This window comes from Leucopleurus acutus, assembly GCF_964270905.1.
Source record: "Leucopleurus acutus genome assembly, chromosome: 18".
NCBI classification, from domain to species: Eukaryota; Metazoa; Chordata; class Mammalia; order Artiodactyla; family Delphinidae; genus Leucopleurus; species Leucopleurus acutus.
The window spans coordinates 245,129-262,787 of NC_139160.1; the positions used below are offsets into that span (position 1 = coordinate 245,129).

Below are 17,659 nucleotides of genomic sequence, written 5' to 3' on the forward strand. Positions count from 1 at the left end.
CGCACCTAGAGCCCTGCTCTGCAACAAGAGATGCCACCACAATGAGAAGCCCGTGCACCTCAACGAAGAGTAGCCCCCGCTCGCAGCAACTAGAGAAAAGCCCGTGTGCAGCCATGAAGACCCGGCACAGCCAAAAATAAATAAATAGAATAAATTAATTTTAAAAATCGTGTTTAAATTCTGAATATCTAAGGAGGGAAGAGTGTAGTGTTAAACTTAATTTTAGGGCTGCAAATAATTCTCTAAATTTAATACATGCACAAAAGAGCTCAGTTTAGATTTAGAAAATGTTCTATGAAAGCCAAAAAGTCATCCTTTAAGTTGTCAAGGATAATTATTATTTCAAGGTAGATATATATGATTTAAATACTCATTTATCGTTTTTCTTTCAATTTTTTTATTTTTGGCTGCGTTGGATCTTTGTTGCTGCATGTGGGCTTTCTCTAGTTGTGGCAAGCAAGAGCTACTCTTCGTTGCGGTGCACAGGCTTCTCATCGTGGTGGCTTCTCTTGTTGTGGAGCACGGGCTCTAGGCGCGCGGGCTTCAGTAGTTGTGGCTCACAGGCTCAGCAGTTGTGGCACACGGGCTTAGTTGCTCCGTGGCATGTGGGGTCTTCCCAGACCAGGGTTCGAACCCGTCTCCCCTGCATTACCCTGGATTCTTAACCACTGTGCCACCAGGGAAGCCCTTATTTATCTTTCAAGAAATTAATGGTAAGGGAAGAAATGTAATATAATGCTTTAGCAGAGTTTCCTCTTGTTCCCTTTTCCTACCTGTGTTCTTCATTATAAAGAACAGCAGATTACTTCAATAGACTTTTATCTCATCTGTTGCAAGAAAGAATAGTTTAATAGCATATAGTTTAAAACTAAGAATATTGGTTATATGGTATATCAGCATAAGAGAAGGGTTTATGACAATCTCAAGGCCAAAACAGATGTTTTGGTAGAACTTAAAAGGTTGCCCTGATGTGCCTCTCAACTATCCTGTTTTTATTAGCATGTATAGAGGGGATTATGCAGCATCTCTCTGTATATAATCAGTGATCAAGTCTTAACAAGTATATCTCTGATGCTAGATGAGTTTTTAAGAGGTTGGGCTCTAAGACTACCTGGGTTCTCTTCCTACCTCTTCTAAGTAGCCATGTCGCTTCGGCTGGGTTTTCAGCCTCTTTTTGCCTAGTTTCCTCACCTATGGGATGGAAGCATCATCTCCATGGGGTTGTTGTGGGGAGGAGGTGAATTCAAACATAAAATACTGAGAACATTGCTGAGCCTATAGTAAAAATAAAAATTCTTTCTAACTTGGTATTTTTTTCTGGTTATTAATTTGTAATTCATCTGATCCCTCCATAAGGAAAGACCATAAGGTCTTCCTCTGCTGCTTGGTCCTTGGTTCATCTTCCCCTTCTCTGAACTCCACTGTGTATCAATTTCTTAATTTTGGCCTTTCACACTCTCCCTTTCTTGGTTTCTTTACTTTCACTCCCCTTTTACCAAGAGAGTGTCATTGCTGCTTCCTTTATGCTACTAAAGTATTTTATAGATTTCGGTATATATATATATCTGTACTTGCATGTGTGTACATGCAAAAGGATAGGTCTTTATTGTTGTAAGTACAGTGTATTATAGTCACTTGCCTGTCTCCTTTCCTTTCTTGAGCTTCTTGATAGCAGGACGGTCTTACTCATCTTCGTTATAGTTTATAAAACACAGGTCCTCAGTAAAGGACTGCTGGCTTTGTTTTCTTTGTTTTTACCTCCCCGTCTAGGACATAAGTTTCTGTATAACAGACTGCCAAAATACACTACCTTTTAATCCCTCTCATAGCACTTGACACAGTACTGTATCATCAGTTAATAAATGAATTAAGACTTCTTAGTGGTGGAACTAATGTACATGTTTGTAAATTAGAGCTAATTAGATATTTTTCTTCATAAACATTGATAATGATTTGTCTCCATTATTTAGGTGCAAGAATATTTGTCAACAGTATTGAAAATGGGATGTGGTGTCGAGGAACTATTACTGAATTAATTCCAATAGGAAGTGAAAGTATTAGAAAACCTTGTATTCCAACCAAATTCTCAGTCCACAAAGTTGCACTAATACAAATATTCATGGTAGATTTTGGAAATTCTGAAGTCCTAATTGTTGCAGGGTATGTTATTTTATAATTACTATGTGTTCCTGGTCTGCTTAGAAACACTTGTGATGGGGGAGGAGGGGAGATACTAAAGAAGAAAGAAAAGTAGGAAGAGGTAGAGAGGAATAAGTTATCCTTCTTCACTTCCAAGGCATATACCTTTTATTTTGCTCTGTAATTTGTCTTACTAATTACTAAATTAGCAAAGTATTAGCTATCAGTGTTACTAGATGGGGAGCTTGGAAAAAGAACTTTCTGATGTTTCAAACTTAAATGCTCTTCTATATAGCCTCAAAGCAGGAAATGAAGCACAAAAATGGTGGGTTTTTTTTTTTTTTTTTTTGCGGTACGCGGGCCTCTCACTGTTGTGGGCTCTCCTGTTGTGGAGCACAGGCTTTGGATGCGCAGGCTCAGCGACCATGGCTCACGGACCCAGCCGCTCCGCGGCATGTGGGATCTTCCCGGACCGGGGCACGAACCCGTGTCCCCTGCATCGGCAGGCGGACTCTCAACCACTGCGCCACCAGGGAGGCCCCAAAAATGGTTCTTTTAAATAAAATGTTACGGTTAGTTGCTAGATGATTGAGTAAAATTTTTAATCATATTTCCATTATTGTATGTTAAAGTGGCATAGTGTCTAACTCTAGGTGTTCAAAACTGTTTCCCTCAGTCTTCTAGGAAAATAAACTGAAAATGTTCTTCTAGTAAGGACCAGTATTAACTCTTGCATGGTCACTTTATTAAATGGTTATAGCTTTATAAATAGATTTTTGTTTGGGGGTGTCATTATGCCTTTTAAATTTAAACCAAATAGGTATATGAAAGACAATCCAGATGAAGGCAGTTGAGATTTATTTCTATAGGTAGAAACAGTGTCTGTGTTTATAAAAGCTAGATTAAATCTATATAGTGAGATAGTATGAATCAGAATATAACTTTCTAAGAGAAAAATACCGTATATTAACACATTTATATAGAATCTAGAAAAATGGTACTGATGAACCTAGTGTCAGGGCAGGAATAGAGATGTAGATGTAGAGAATGGACATGAGGACACAGTGGGGGAAGGGTAAGCTGGGACGAAGTGAGAGAGTAGCATCGACATATATACACTACCATGTGTAAAATAGATAGCTAGTGGGAAGCAGCTGCATAGCACAGGGAGATCAGCTAGGTGCTTTGTGACCACCTAGAGGGGAGGGATAGGGAGGGTGGGAGAGAGACACAAGAGGGAGGAGATATGGGGATGTATGTATATGTATAGCTGATTTACTTTGTTATACAGCAGCAACTAACACATCATTGTAAAGCAATTATAATCCAATAAAGATGTAAAAATAAATGAATAAATAAATTTTTAAAAGAGTATAACTTCCTAGAAGATTTAACTTAAAGAGAGTATCCTTAGAAATGCATACCTTTTGTGGGGTAAGGCAAGTTTGGGCTTGAAGCATTATCTTCAGTAAATATTGCTTGAATTTTTCCCAGAGTTGGTGATACTTATGTGAGATCAGAACACATTGCTAAGCAGCATGTCACACTAAATGACTTGTGTCTGGCTCTGAGGAAGTCTGAGCCATATATTGAAGGGCTGCTGAAAGACATCCAGCCATTAGCACAGCCATGCTCATTGAAAGACATTGTTCCACAGAATTCAGTAAGTGAGACTTAAATTATTTCTTATTCAGGGGCCAAATAGTCCAGTTTTAGCTATGCATTGCTGATCAGATTACTGAATGTAGGTTCAGTTCTCTTGTTAAATACATTTTGTATAATAAACTATTGGTGCCAATAAAAAAGGAAATGAACTTCAGTTTCTACAATTAGAATCATTCTTAACGGGAAATTGAGTTGAATATGCATATGTGAACATAATAATAGGTGAAATAGCCAAGTAAACCATAAAATTTTGGAGTCAAATAAATATGGAGAGAAAAATAAATTTTAAATGTTATGTGGTATGTGTTTCCATTCATTTCTTCACTATTTCCATGGCCCTTTGCTCACTGCTTATAGCCTATATTGCATTCTGTTTATATTATTAATGAATATTTATTTCCCAGAAAGATTTAAAACTCCTATGAGACAGAAATTGTGTGTAAAAATACTTGTTAAGCAGTTATATTATTATAAAGTCTGTGAAAGCAGGAGTCTGCACCTTTGCTCATCTTTGTATTCCAACACTTAGCAAATCACTGAGCACGTAGTAGGCGTTCAGCAAATATTTGAAAGAATGAACAAATGAATAAAAAAGTAAAAGGAAACACATAAACATATTAGCCCTGGTATTTTCCTCAAAATGGGAAAATTATTTTGGCTTTAATTTTATCTTTTTTTTTTTTTGCCTTTTTATTCTGAATGGGCTTTACTTTTATACTTACAAAATCTTTAGAAGATGTTTTATTTTTAAGGAATGTGTAGTTTTGGCCTGTGAAATTTACTTTAGGTATGAGTAATTAAAGTTTCAAAGTTCAGTGAGAAATTTTTTTTTCAATGGGTGAGTATTTTTCCTTATTGTTTAAGTAGCATTTACCTCACATATTGCTAGTAATGGAAACTAAGTTACCTGGTAATGATTGTAAATATCTTTAATGTATTACATGGCTTCCATCATGCTTTCAAAATTACCTTTTGGATTTCATTGTTTAAGTGGAAAATTCGTACATAATACTTGTTTTATTTTTAAACTTTTATTTATTATCTTGATATTAATATTCAGAAGTAAAACTAAGTCCTGAAGTACAACAGCTTATGGTCACCTTGAGACCATGTTTATAAAATCTAAGTGTGATCCGTACATTGTGCATACATAAAGACTGTCTTTGGGTTTGTGGGCCCAGCCGCTTCTAAATATGTATGGTTGGTTAAGTGCCTTTGTTCGAATTTGCAGACTTTGGCTGTTAGAAAGCTAAATCTACAACATTGTACTATTAGAGCTAATTATAATTACTGAATACATTGGAATTTTACTTTTTCCACAGACTGAAGGCTGGGGAGAAGAAGCTAAAATAGAATTTTTGAAAATGGTAAATAAGAAGGCTGTTTTAATGAAAGTTTTTAAAGAAGAAGATGGTGTGCTAATTGTAGATCTGCAGAAGCCACCAACAAATAAAATAAGCAGTGATATGCCTGTGTCTCTTAGAGATGCATTAGTTTTTATGGAACTAGCAAGGTAGGTAACTTATTAAAATGTAAATATTTTCAAGGTTATAGCTATAAATTGGAACAGCAGATTTTACCTTTAAAAAATATGGGCTCTGGGGCCTCCCTGGTGGCGCAGTGGTTGGGAGTCCGCCTGCCGACGCGGGGGACGTGGGTTCATGGCCCGGTCCAGGAGGATCCCGCGTGCAGCGGAGCGGCTGGGTTTGTGAGCCATGGCCGCTGAGCAGGCGCGTCCGGAGCCTGTGCTCCGTAACAGGAGAGGCCACAACAGTGAGAGGCCCGCGTACCGCAAAAAAAAAAAGATGGGCTCTAAAGTGAACTGTAACATACACTAAGAGGGCGCACCAAATCCTAACCACTAGACCACCAGGGACATCCTAACATACTCGAAGAGGTTAAAAATATTGCTGTCAGAGTTTTCTAAGTATGGTTGTCTGTGAAAATTGCATTCAGGTCATTTGATTTAAGGAAATAGAAGAATTAAGGTAGCTCAAAATAGAAACTATTGGTAGATAGGAACATTTTTTTAGACTCTTGCTAACTTTTACAAATAGCTCCACTAGGGTTTTAAGAATTATAGTTTAAGAGTTCTTACATTTTCTAACCTTTGGAATAAGATCATGATCACCACTCTATATTTAATGTATGAATCTAGAGTAGATACTTAAATTTCTTTCCTTTCTCATGTCTGATGAGCAAAGTAAGATGACTAAGTAACCACAGAGATAATGGAAGATAGTACTTTCTGTCCTGAGCAATTACACGACTCTGGAAGTGACCCAAGTAGATTCCATTCTGGAAAAATAAAACTTAAGTAGAGTATTGGAGCTGAAAGGGGTCACAGAAACCCCTCAGCTGGCCTTTCTGATTGCTACCATAGATGCTGGGTATTGTCAACCAAAAGAGTAGAAACTTTGAGTAGAACATACAGGCCCAACTCACAAATGTTCCAGCACAAACTTGAAGGTTAATTATTGAGTTTTGAAACTTGACCTCTTATTTATCCTGGTTTGATAATTGGAGACAATACTAAGAAATGTTGTAAGTTAGAAGAGAGAAATTGGAAAAATACTCTTGGTAGATAAATCAGTATGTGTGTAAGTCCTTTCTTCAGATCAATTAATCCACTGAGAGAAGAGAGACTTAATGGCTCTTGCTTATGCTTTTAATTAGGTTTAGGTCTCAGCTATCAAGAAGTCACTCTGAAAAAAATACGACTTTACACTATCATCCACCTGTTTTGCCTAAGGAAATGACAGATGTTTCAGTTATGGTTTGTCATATAAATAGTCCTACTGATTTCTATCTTCAGTTGGTAAGTATATAGTGGTCCTTTGAGACAAAGTATTTTTTCAAATTTTAAGTAGAAATTTATAATGGAAGTGAGTGCCCAGTATGAATTGAGAGCAAACCACTATCAACCTTCTGCAAATTTAAGTTTCTTGGTAGCTTAGTAGTTTCTTGTTTTTAAACAAGAAATTCACGTGATTCATAGTAAATTGAAGGAAATCTAAATTTATCAGGCAAGTTAGTGAAGTATGGAGGGGAAGGAAAATGAAGGATCCCTAATGTGTAAATGTTTCTTGCTACCTTCTGAAATATAGAAACCAGGAGAGCACATAGAGCTGGCAAATCAAAATAAAATGATAACACCTGCTTCTGATAATGTATGAGAATTTACTTCTTATTCCTAGGTAATTTTCTGAATTACAATACCAAAATAGATTCAGATTAAAGGCATTCATAGAAAATTTTGGGTATATGACTGATGGGTCTGTTTTAGATAGCTACCAGCATTAAAGTTTATCTTTATTGATCTCTTTGTGTCCATGCTTTATGTGTCACACAAAGCAGTATGGCCCTTAGAATGAGTTAATTCCAGTCCATTGCCCATTTTTGAATTGGATTATTTATTTTGCTGTTGTTGGGTTATAGGAGATCTTTATACATTATGGATATTAATCCTTTATCAGATCTATCATTTTCAGATGTTATCTCTTATTCTGTGGCTTACCTTATCACTCTCTTGATAGCATTCTTTCAAAAAGGTTTTAATTGATAAAGTCCAGTTTATCTACTTTTCTTTTGTTGCCGGTATTTTGATGTCATATCCAAGAAATCATTGCCAATCTAACATCGTGAAGCTTTTCCCCCCTGTGTTTTCTTCTGTGAGTTTTATAGTTTTAGCTCTTACATTTAGGTCTTTGAGTTATTTTGAGCTAATTTTTATATATGGTGTAAGGGAAAGGTTCATTCTTTCCCATTTGGATATCCAGTTTACCCAGCACTGTTTGTTGAAAATCTCCATTGTGTGGTCTGGGCACTCTTGTCAAAACTCAGTTGACCATATACGTGAATGTTTATTTCTGGGCTCTCTTTTCTATTCCATTGGTCCATCCATCTGTCGTTATGGCAGTAGCACACTGGTTTTTTTGGTTGTTTTTTTTTTTTTAATTGAAGTATAGTTGATTTACAGTGTGCGAATCTCTGCTGCACTGCAGAGTGACTCAGTTATATACATATATACATCCTTTTTTTTTTTTTTTTTTGCGGTATGCGGGTGTCACCACTGTGGCCTCTCACGTTGTGGAGCACAGGCTCCGGACGCGCAGGCTCAGCGGCCATGGCTCACGGGCGCAGCCGCTCCGCGGCATGTGGGATCTTCCCAGACCAGGGCACAAACCCGTGTCCCCTGCATCGGCAGGTGGACTCTCAGCCACTGCGCCACCAGGGAAGCCCTACATTCTTTTTTAATATTCTTTTCCATTATGGTTTATCCCAGGAGATTGAATATTGTTCCCTGTGCTGTACAGTAGGACCTTGTTGTTTATCCACTGTAAATGTAATAGTTTGCATCTACCAACCCCAGACTCACAGTCCATCCCTCTGCCTCTCACCCTCCCCCTTGGCAACCACAAGTGTTTTCTATGTCTGTGAGTCTATTTCTGTTTTATAGATAGGTTCATTTTTGCCATATTTTAGATTCTGCATGTAAGTGATATCATATGGTATTTGTCTTTCTCTTTCTGAATTACTTCACTTAGTATGATAATCTCTTGTTGCATCCATGTTGCTGCAAATGGCATTATTTTGTTCTTTTCTATGGCTGAATAGTATTCCATTGTATATATATACCACATCTTCTTTATCCTTTCATCTTTCGATGGACATTTGGGTTGCTTCCATGTCATGGCTCTTGTGAATGGTGTTGCTGTGAACATAGGGTTGCATGTATCTTTTTGAATTATAGTTTTCTTTGGATATATGCCCAGGAGTGGAATTGCTGGATCATATGGTATATCTCTATTTTTAGTTTTCTAAAACCTCCATACTGTTCTCCATAGTGGCTGCACCAATTTACATTCCCACTAACAGTGTAGGAGGGTTCCCTTTTCTCCACAGCCTCTCCAGTGTTCGTTATTTGTAGACTTTTAATATTTTTAATTTTTTTGCTTTTATTTACTTTTTTGGTCATGCCACATGGCATGCAGGATCTTAGTTCCCCAGCCAGGGATCGAACCTGTGCCCCCTGCAGTGGAAGCATGGAGTCTTAATCACTGGACCATCAGGGAAGTCCCTATAGACTTTTTCTTTTTTTTTTTTTAATGGCTGTGTTGGGTCTTAGTTGCTGCACGCAGGCATTCTCTAGTTGTGTCGAGTGGGGGCTACTCTTCGTTGTGGTGTGCAGCCTTCTCATTGCAGTGGCTTCTCTTGTTTCAGAGCATGAGCTCTAGGCACACGAGCTTCAGTAGTTGTGGCACATGGGCTCAGTAGTTGTGGCGTGTGGGCTTAGTTGCTCCGTGGCATGTGGGATCTTCCTGGACCAGGGCTCGAACCCGTGACCCCTGCATTGACAGGTGGATTCTTAACCACTGCACCACCAAGGAAATCCCCCTATAGACTTTTTTAATGGTGGCCATTCTGACCAGTGTGAGGTGGTACCTCATTGTAGTTTTGATATGCATTTCTCTAATAGTCAGTCATGTGGAGCATCTTTTCATGTGCCTACTGACCATCTGTATGTCTTCTTTGGAGAAATGTCTATTAAGGTCTCCTGCTCATTTTTCAGTTGGGTTTTTTGTTGTTGTTGTTGTTGAGTTGTATGAGCTGTTTATATATTTTGGAGATTAAGCCCTTGTCGGTTGTATCATTTGCAAATATTTTCTCCCATACTGTAGGTTGTCTTTTCGTTTTGTTTATGGTTTTCTTTGCTGTGCAAAAGCTTGTGAGTTTCATCAGGTCCTGTTTGTTTGTTTTTGTTTTAATTTCTATTGCCTTGGGAGCCTGACCTAAGAAAACATTGGTACAGTTTATGTCAGAGAATGTTTTGCCTATGCTCTCTTCTAGGAGTTTTATGGTTTTATGCCTTATAAAAGTCTTCAAGCCATCTCATTTGAGTTTATTTTTTGTGCATGGCGTGAGGGTGTGTTCTAAGTTCACTGATTTACATTCAGCTGTCCGACTTTCCCAGCACCACTGCTAAAGAGACTTTTTCCCATTTTATATTCTTGCCTCCTTTTTTTTTTTTTTTTTTTTTTGCGGTACGCGGGCCTCTCACTGTTGTGGCCTCTCCCGTTGTGGAGCACAGGCTCCGGACGCACAGGCTCAGCGGCCATGGCTCACGGGCCCAGCCATTCCGCAGCATGTGGGACCCTCCCAGACCGGGGCACGAACCCGTGTTCCCTGCATCGGCAGGCGGACTCTCAACCACTGCACCACCAGGGAAGCCCTCTTGCCTCTTTTTTGAAGATTAATTGATCGTAGATGTGTGGGTTTATTTCTGGGCCCTCTGTTCTGTTCCATTGATCCATATGTCTGTTTTTGTACCAATACCACACTGCTTTGATTCCTGTAGCTTTGTAGTATTGTCTGAAATCTGGGAGAATTATGCCTTCTGCTTTGTTATTTTCCTCAGGATTGCTTTGGCAGTTCTGGGTATTTTATGTTTCCATGTAAGTTTTTGGATTATTGTTCTAGTTCTCTGAAAACTGTCATGGGTAATTTGATAGGGATCTCATTAAATCTGTAGATTGCTTTGGGTAGTATTGCCATTTTAACAGTATTAATTCTTCCAATCCGAGAGCGTGGGATATCTTTCCATTCCTTTGATTGCTCTGTAATTTCCTTTATTAATGTTTTATAGTTCTCAGCATATAAGTCTTTCAGCTCCTTGGTCAGGTTTATTCCAAGGTGGGGTTTTTTTGGTGCAATTTTAAAAGGTTTTTTTTTTTTTACATTCCCTTTCTGATATTATTTTATTGTTAGTGTAAAGAAATGCAACTGATTTCTGAATGTTAATCTTGTATTCTGCTACTTTGCTGAATTCCTTTATTAGATCTAGTAGAGCTTTTTTTTTTTTTTTTTAATATTTAGTTATTTATTTAGGCTGTACCAGGTCTCAGTTGCAGCATGCAGATTCTTAGTTGTGGCATGCAGACTCTTAGTTGCAGCACGCATGTGGGATCTAGTTTCCCGACCAGGGATTGAACCCAGACCCCCTGCATTGGGAGTGTGGAGTCTTACCCACTGGACCATCAGGGAAGTCCCAGATCTTGTAGTTTTTGTGTGGCATCCTTAGGGTTTTCTATGTATAGTATCATGTCATCTGCATATAGTGACAATTTTACCTCTTCCCTTCCAATTTGGATACCTTTTATTCCTTGTCTGAATGCTGAGTGGCACACTGTTTTAATTACTGTGGCTTTGTAGCAAGTTTTGAAATCAGGATGTGTGAGCTCTCCAACTTTGTTCTTTTTCAAGTTTGTTTTGGAAATTTGGGGTCCCTTGAGATTCCATGTGACTTTTCAGATGCGTTTTTCTATTCTACATGAAACATCATTGGGATTTTGATAGGGATGGCTTTGAATTGTAGATTGCTTTGGGTGCTGACATCTTAACAATATTAAATCTTTCAGTTCATGAACATGGGAGATCTTTGCATCTTTATTTTGTCTTCATTCATTTCAGCAGTGTTGTGTAGTGTACAACAGGTGTACACGTCTGTAGCATCCTCGATTATGTTTATTCCTGAGTATATTCTTTTTATTCTATTGTAAAATGAATTGTTTTCTTGATTTCCTTTTCAGACTGTTCATTGTTATTTTGTAGAAATGTATCTGATTTTTTTGTGGGTTCATTTTGTATCCTACATCTTTGCCGAATTCATTTATTAGACCTACTAGTATTTTTGTGGCCTCTTAGGGTTTTCTACCTGTAAGGTCATGTCATCTGCAAAAAGAGATCATTTTCCTACTCTTTGTCAATTTGTTTGGCTTTTCTATCTTTTTCTGCCTAATTACTCTGGCTAGAACTTAAAATAATATATTAAATAGCAGTGGCAAAAGCATGCATCCTGTCCTGTTACTGTTCTTAGAAGAAAATCTGTCAGTCCTTCACATACAAAATTTGCCCTCTTAACCACTTTAAGATGTACATTCAGTAGTGTTCACTATATTCATGTTGTTGTACAACAGATCTCTAGAATCTGTTCATCTTGCAAAACTGAAACTCAGTTCCCCTTGAACAGTAACTCCGTATTTCATTCTACCCTCAACCACTGACAACTACAATTCTACTTTCTTTTTCTATGAATTTGGCTATTTAGATACTTTATGTAAGTGGAATCATACAGTACAGCTTTACCCTGCTTTTCGAAAGTTCGCTTTACACCAGCTTCGCTTTTCTGAAAGACCTGTGTTAGTATCTGTTTTTACTAACTGAAAGAAATCTGAAGAGAATTTTTGGTTACTACTACTTTTTTTTTTTTTTTTTTTTTTTTTTTGGCGGTACGCGGGCCTCTCACTGTTGTGGCCTCTCCCATTGCGGAGCAACAGGCTCCGGACGCACAGGCTCAGCGGCCATGGCTCACGGGCGCAGCCGCTCCGCGACATGTGGGATCTTCCCGGACCGGGGCACGAACCCGTGTCCCCTGCATCGGCAGGCGGACTCTCAACCACTGCGCCACCAGGGAAGCCCTACTGCATTTTGGCTTACAAAAGATTTCATAGGAACACTCCACTTTCAGATAGCAGGGATACCTGTATTTGTCCTTTTGGCACTGGCTTTTTTCACTTAGCATAATGCCCTATGTTGTAGCATGTGACAGGACTTAACTTCTTTAAGGCTGACTAATATTCCATTGTATGTATATACCACATTTTATTAATTCATTCATCCATTGATGGACATTTGGTTTGCTTCTACCTCTTGACTATTGTGAATGATGCTGCAATGAACATGGGTGTGGAAATACTGTAGCGTCATGTTTTGGTTCCCTTATTTCCTTTTGTGTATCTATATATTTATCTATTGTTACCATGGGGATTACATATAACATCCTAAAGTGACAGAAGTTAATACAAATTGTTACCAACTTTAATTGAACAAAACCCTACTCGTGTATAACTCCATTCTCCTTTTATATTATTGATCTCAGAAATGAATCTTTGTACATTGTGTGTTCAATAATGTAGATTTATAATTATTTTTATGCATTTATCTTTTAAATCCTGTAGAAAATAAAAGTGGAATTACAAACTAAAGTTAATAATATTGGCTTTCATATTTGTCCACGTATTTATGTTAACCACAGATCTTTACATTTTAATGTGGCTCTGAGTTACACTCTAGCACCTTTCATTTCCTCCTGAATGACTCCCTTTAGCATTGTTTATAAGACAGGTCTGGTGTTAGTGAACTTCCTCACCTCTTGTTTATCTGTGAATAGCTTATTTCTTCCTGTCTTTTGAAGGATAGTTTTGCTGGATCTGTAATTCTCAGTTGATGCTTTTTTTCTTTCAGCAGTTTAATATTATCTTCTGACCTCCAGGATTTCTGATGAGAAGTCAGATGATAATCTTATTGATGATCCCTTATATATGACAAGTCACTTCTCTCTTGCTGCTTTCACAACTCTCACTTTGTCTTTGGCTGTTGACAGTTTGTTTATCATGCATCTAGTGTGTCTCTCTTTGAATTTATCCTACTTTGCGTTTTTTGAGTATAGTAACTTTCTAGGGCAGCTATAACGAAGTGCCACAGGGAATTGCCTGGCAGTACAGTGGTTAGAACTCTGCGCTTTCACTGCCAGGAGCCAGGTTCAATCTGTGGTCAGGGAACTAAGATCCCACAAGCTGTGTGGCATGCCCACTCCCACCCCCCTCGTGCAAAAAGTGCCATATAGTAGGTAGTTTAAAAAAGCAGAAATTTATTTTCTCACAGTTCTGGAGTCTGCAAGTTTAAGGTCAAGGTGTTGGCAGAGTTGGTTCCTTCTGTGGTCTGGGAGGGTGAGGTCTGTGATCTGTTCCATGTCTCTCCCCTAGATTTGGTGGTTTGCCGGCAGTCTTTAGCACTCATTGGCTTCTACTGCGTCATCCCAGTCTCTGCTTCCTTCACATGGCACTCTCTCTGTGTACTTGTCTGTCTCAGTTTTTTAATACAGACAACAGTCATGTTGAATTAGGTCCCGCCTAAGACTTTAACTTGATAATACCTATCAAGGTAAAACCCTATCTCCAAATAAGGACACATGCTGAGGTACTGGGGGGGTTAGAACTTCAACATATTTGGGGGGGAGGACACAATTCAACCCATAAGCAGTCCACTTTCTGCTGTATCAAAAATTTCCTCCCCACATACAATAACCCCATCCCAACATTCCAAAAAATCTTAATCATTCTAGCATCAAATCTAAATCCAGAATCTCATATAAAATCACTAAATCCCTGATTATCTGAATCAGGTATAGGTAAGAATTGTTTAACTCAAGCTGAGGCAGAACTCCTCTCTGTCTCTGAATCTGTGAGACTAGACAGTAAGTCTAAAACCTAGCAGGGAAAATTCCATTAGATTCTTATGGCTTGAGAATAATCCTCATTGGCTGGATGCTCTGTCCTCCAGTCCCACTAGGGTGGTGGCCCTACCCCTTCAGTCATGGCAGCAACCTCACCCATTGGAATTGAGGATTTATCCTAACCCTCTGGAACCCAGGAGGAGGCCCCATCCCTGGAACAGAGGAGGAACCAGCCCTGCCTCTCAGGTCTGTGCCCTCTGGGCCTGAGTAGCAGTTGCAGACACACTAGCCTCTGAATCTCCTTCAGGATCAGTCTTCCCTTTTCTTGAAACATAAGTTCATAACTGAATAGCTCTGTCAGCTCACTTCCTGCCTATAGAATCCCACAAGCCCACCGGCCCCCCTTCATTTCCTCTCACCTCTGTCCCCTTCAGTTCACGCTGGCATTGTTTCTGCTGAGATGAATGATTAGATCCACAAGTCGTATACCCATAATCTCTTTTTTTTTTTTTTTGCTGTACGCGGGCCTCCCACCACCGCGGCCTCTCCCATTGTGTAGCACAGGCTCCGGACGCGCAGGCTCAGCGGCCATGGCCCACGGGCCCAGCCGCCCAGCGGCATGTGGGATCCTCCCAGACTGGGGCATGAACCTGCATCCCCCGCATCAGCAGGCGGACTCCCAACCACTGTGCCACCAGGGAAGCCCTACCCATAATCTCTTGAGCAGACACTGTCCAGCCATGCCCTTGGTGTTCACGCCAGAGCTTGCTTTCTCATTTTTTGAAATACATATAGGCTGAGAATTTTCTAAAGCTTCAGATTCTGCTTCCTTTATGTTTAACAATTTATTCTTCAATTTATGTCTGTCCTCTCACATTTTATTATAAGCAGCAAGGAGAAACCTGGCTGGCACTTTGACACTTTGCTTAGCAGTGTCCTCAGCTAAATATCCAAGTTCAACTTTTCACCCAGTAGAACATAATTCAACCAAGTTCTCTACCACTGTGTAACAAGGATTGCCTTTCCTCCAGTTTTCAGTATCGTATTCCTCATTTCTGTCTGAAATCTCACCAGAAGCACCTTTAACATCCATATTTCTGCCAGTAATCTTTCCAAAGCAATCTGGTTATTTTCATTCAAGTACCGCATAATTCTTCCTTTTCTTTCTATTCATTACCCAATTTCAAAGCTTCTCTCATATGTTAGGTATTGATTACAACAGCACACTACTTTCCTATTCCAAAATCTGTATTCATTTCTTAGGGGTGCCATAAGAAAGTTCCACAAGTTAAGTGGCTTAAACAACATAAATTTATTGTCTCACAATTCTGGAATCTAGAAGTGTGAGATCAAGTTGTTAGTAGTGTTGGTTCCTTCTGAAGGTTGTGAGTGAGAATCTATTCCATGCCTTTTTCCCTAGCTTCTGGTGGTTAGCTGGAAAATTTGGTGTTCAGTGGCTTCTGCCTCACTCCAGTTTCTGCCTTCATCTTTACATGCATTCTCCTGTGTATGTGTCTTTGTGCCCAAATTTACCCCTTTTAATAAGGACACCAATCACATTGGATTAAGGCCTACTTTAACGACCTCATTTTAACTTGATAAATACCGTATCTCCAAATAAGGTCATGTTTTGAGGTTCTGGGGATTACAACTCCAACATATCTTTTTGGAGGAGACACAAATCAACCCATAATATTGCTTGGATTTGTAGATTTGTGTATTTCATCAAATTTGGGAAGTTTTTGGTCATTATTTCTTCAGATACTCTTTCTGCTCCTTTCTTTCTCTCTTCTCTTTCTGGGGCTCCCATAATGCATATATTGGTGTGATTAATATCTGACAAATACTTTGGGCTCTGTTCACTTAAGTCTTTCTTCTTTCTGTTCCTCACTATTTCAGTTGTCCTATATTCAAGTTCACTGACTCTTCTGCCTGATCAAATCTGCTATTGAACCCCTCCAGAATATTTTTTGTTTCAGTTATTGTACTTTTCAGCTCCAGAATTTGATTCCTTTTTATAATTACTGTCTCTTTGTTGATACTTTCATTTTAATCCTTTATTGTTTTCCTGATTTTGTCTAGTTCTTTGTCCATGTTTTCCTTTAGCTCTTTGAGCATATTTAAGACAGTTGTTCTAAAGTCTTTGTCTAGTAAATCCATTATCTGGGCTTCCTAAGGGCTGATTTCTGTCTATTTTGTTCCTTGGAATGAGCCATGTTTTCCTGTTTCTTTGTATGCCTTCTGATTTCTTGTTGAAAATTGGGCATTGACTATTACAGAACTCTGAAAGATCACCCGCCACACACATCCTGGATTTTTTAAAATTGTTGAAGACTAGTAGTTGATTTATTTTGAGACTTTTTCAAACTATCCTACAAATACTATTCCTAGTATGTGATCACTGAAGTCTCTCTGTTTTATTAGCTCGTGTTCAGCAAATGTTTATGTTGATTTCCTTGAATGTTGAAAGCTTGATTGGGTGTTTGCTTGGGTGCTGTAAGCCTTTGTTTCCCAGAGCTCTAACAAAGTTGGTTCAGATGGTTTCTCATTTTTTCAGTGTTTCTGTGGGGACACAAGAGCTTGGAGCTTCAGAGTCTGCTGTTTTGCTGATGTCATTTCTCTGTTGAATTTTCCAGTGTTCCATTTGGGTAATCTGTTAATGGAAGAATATGAATAATACCTACTTAGAAATAAAGGTTTACAGTCTGTGCATCCAGACCTCCGTCCATTTCCTCCATCACATATAGTGGTCCCCCCTTGTCTGCAGGGGATACAAGACTCCCAGTGGACGCCTGAAACTGTGGACAGTACTGAACCCTGTATATATGATGTTTTTTCCTATACATGTATACCTAAGATACAGTTTAATTTATAAATTAGGCACAGCAAGAGATTAACAACAATAACCAACAATAAAATAGAACAATTACAACAATGTACTGTGGAAAAAAAAAAAGGTTTAAAGTGTTGTGAAAATAATTTATATGAAATAACAAAAGATTCAGAAAATTTCCACTTGCATTATTATACCCACAAAAGAGAAAAACTTCATTTTTTGACCATTTGAGATGGATTTTAAAATATTTTTCATCTTAAGAATTGGTATTTGGAAAAATAAACATTCATCCTTGGTTTTGTTTTAGGAGCTGTGTTTTAAGTAGTATAAGAACATCAGGTTTTAAAGTAACCAAATAGTCCCATTTAATAAGATAAAGCTCTATTCAATTATGCAGTCATTTCACAAACTCTACTGAAATGTTTGATTTATTAAAGAAGATTTATCAGTTCACATTAAAACCATTAGATGGATGGCTGATGGGAAATTGGACGTTCATACAATGCCAGAGTAGTACTACATGAATTACTTGGTGACCACAAGGGAAAAACGTAACTGTATAATGAAGGGATGAGAATCACAAGCCCTTTCTGTAGGTGAATCTTAGCATATCCTTAGTGAGTCAGTAATATTGTGTCTTGATTTGTTGCAACTTGACGTATTCTAGCCAAAAGATTTGGCTTGAATCCATCAAACTTGTAGATACAACTCTCAGTTTGGGAGAA

At 38.5% G+C, this 17,659-nt stretch overlaps 1 protein-coding gene across 1 annotated transcript in view; it reads left to right on the top strand.

Moving 5' to 3' along the window:
- RNF17 (ring finger protein 17) overlaps nt 1-17,659 on the top strand; it is a gene marked incomplete at both ends in the record, with an annotated part of 121,712 nt that overhangs the window by 45,843 nt on the left and 58,210 nt on the right. Inside the window, 4 exons of the mRNA XM_082859781.1 lie at nt 1,971-2,160; nt 3,634-3,802; nt 5,127-5,317; nt 6,481-6,622. Coding sequence (XP_082715907.1) covers nt 1,971-2,160; nt 3,634-3,802; nt 5,127-5,317; nt 6,481-6,622 — 692 coding nt within the window. The remainder of the gene's footprint in view (nt 1-1,970; nt 2,161-3,633; nt 3,803-5,126; nt 5,318-6,480; nt 6,623-17,659) is intronic.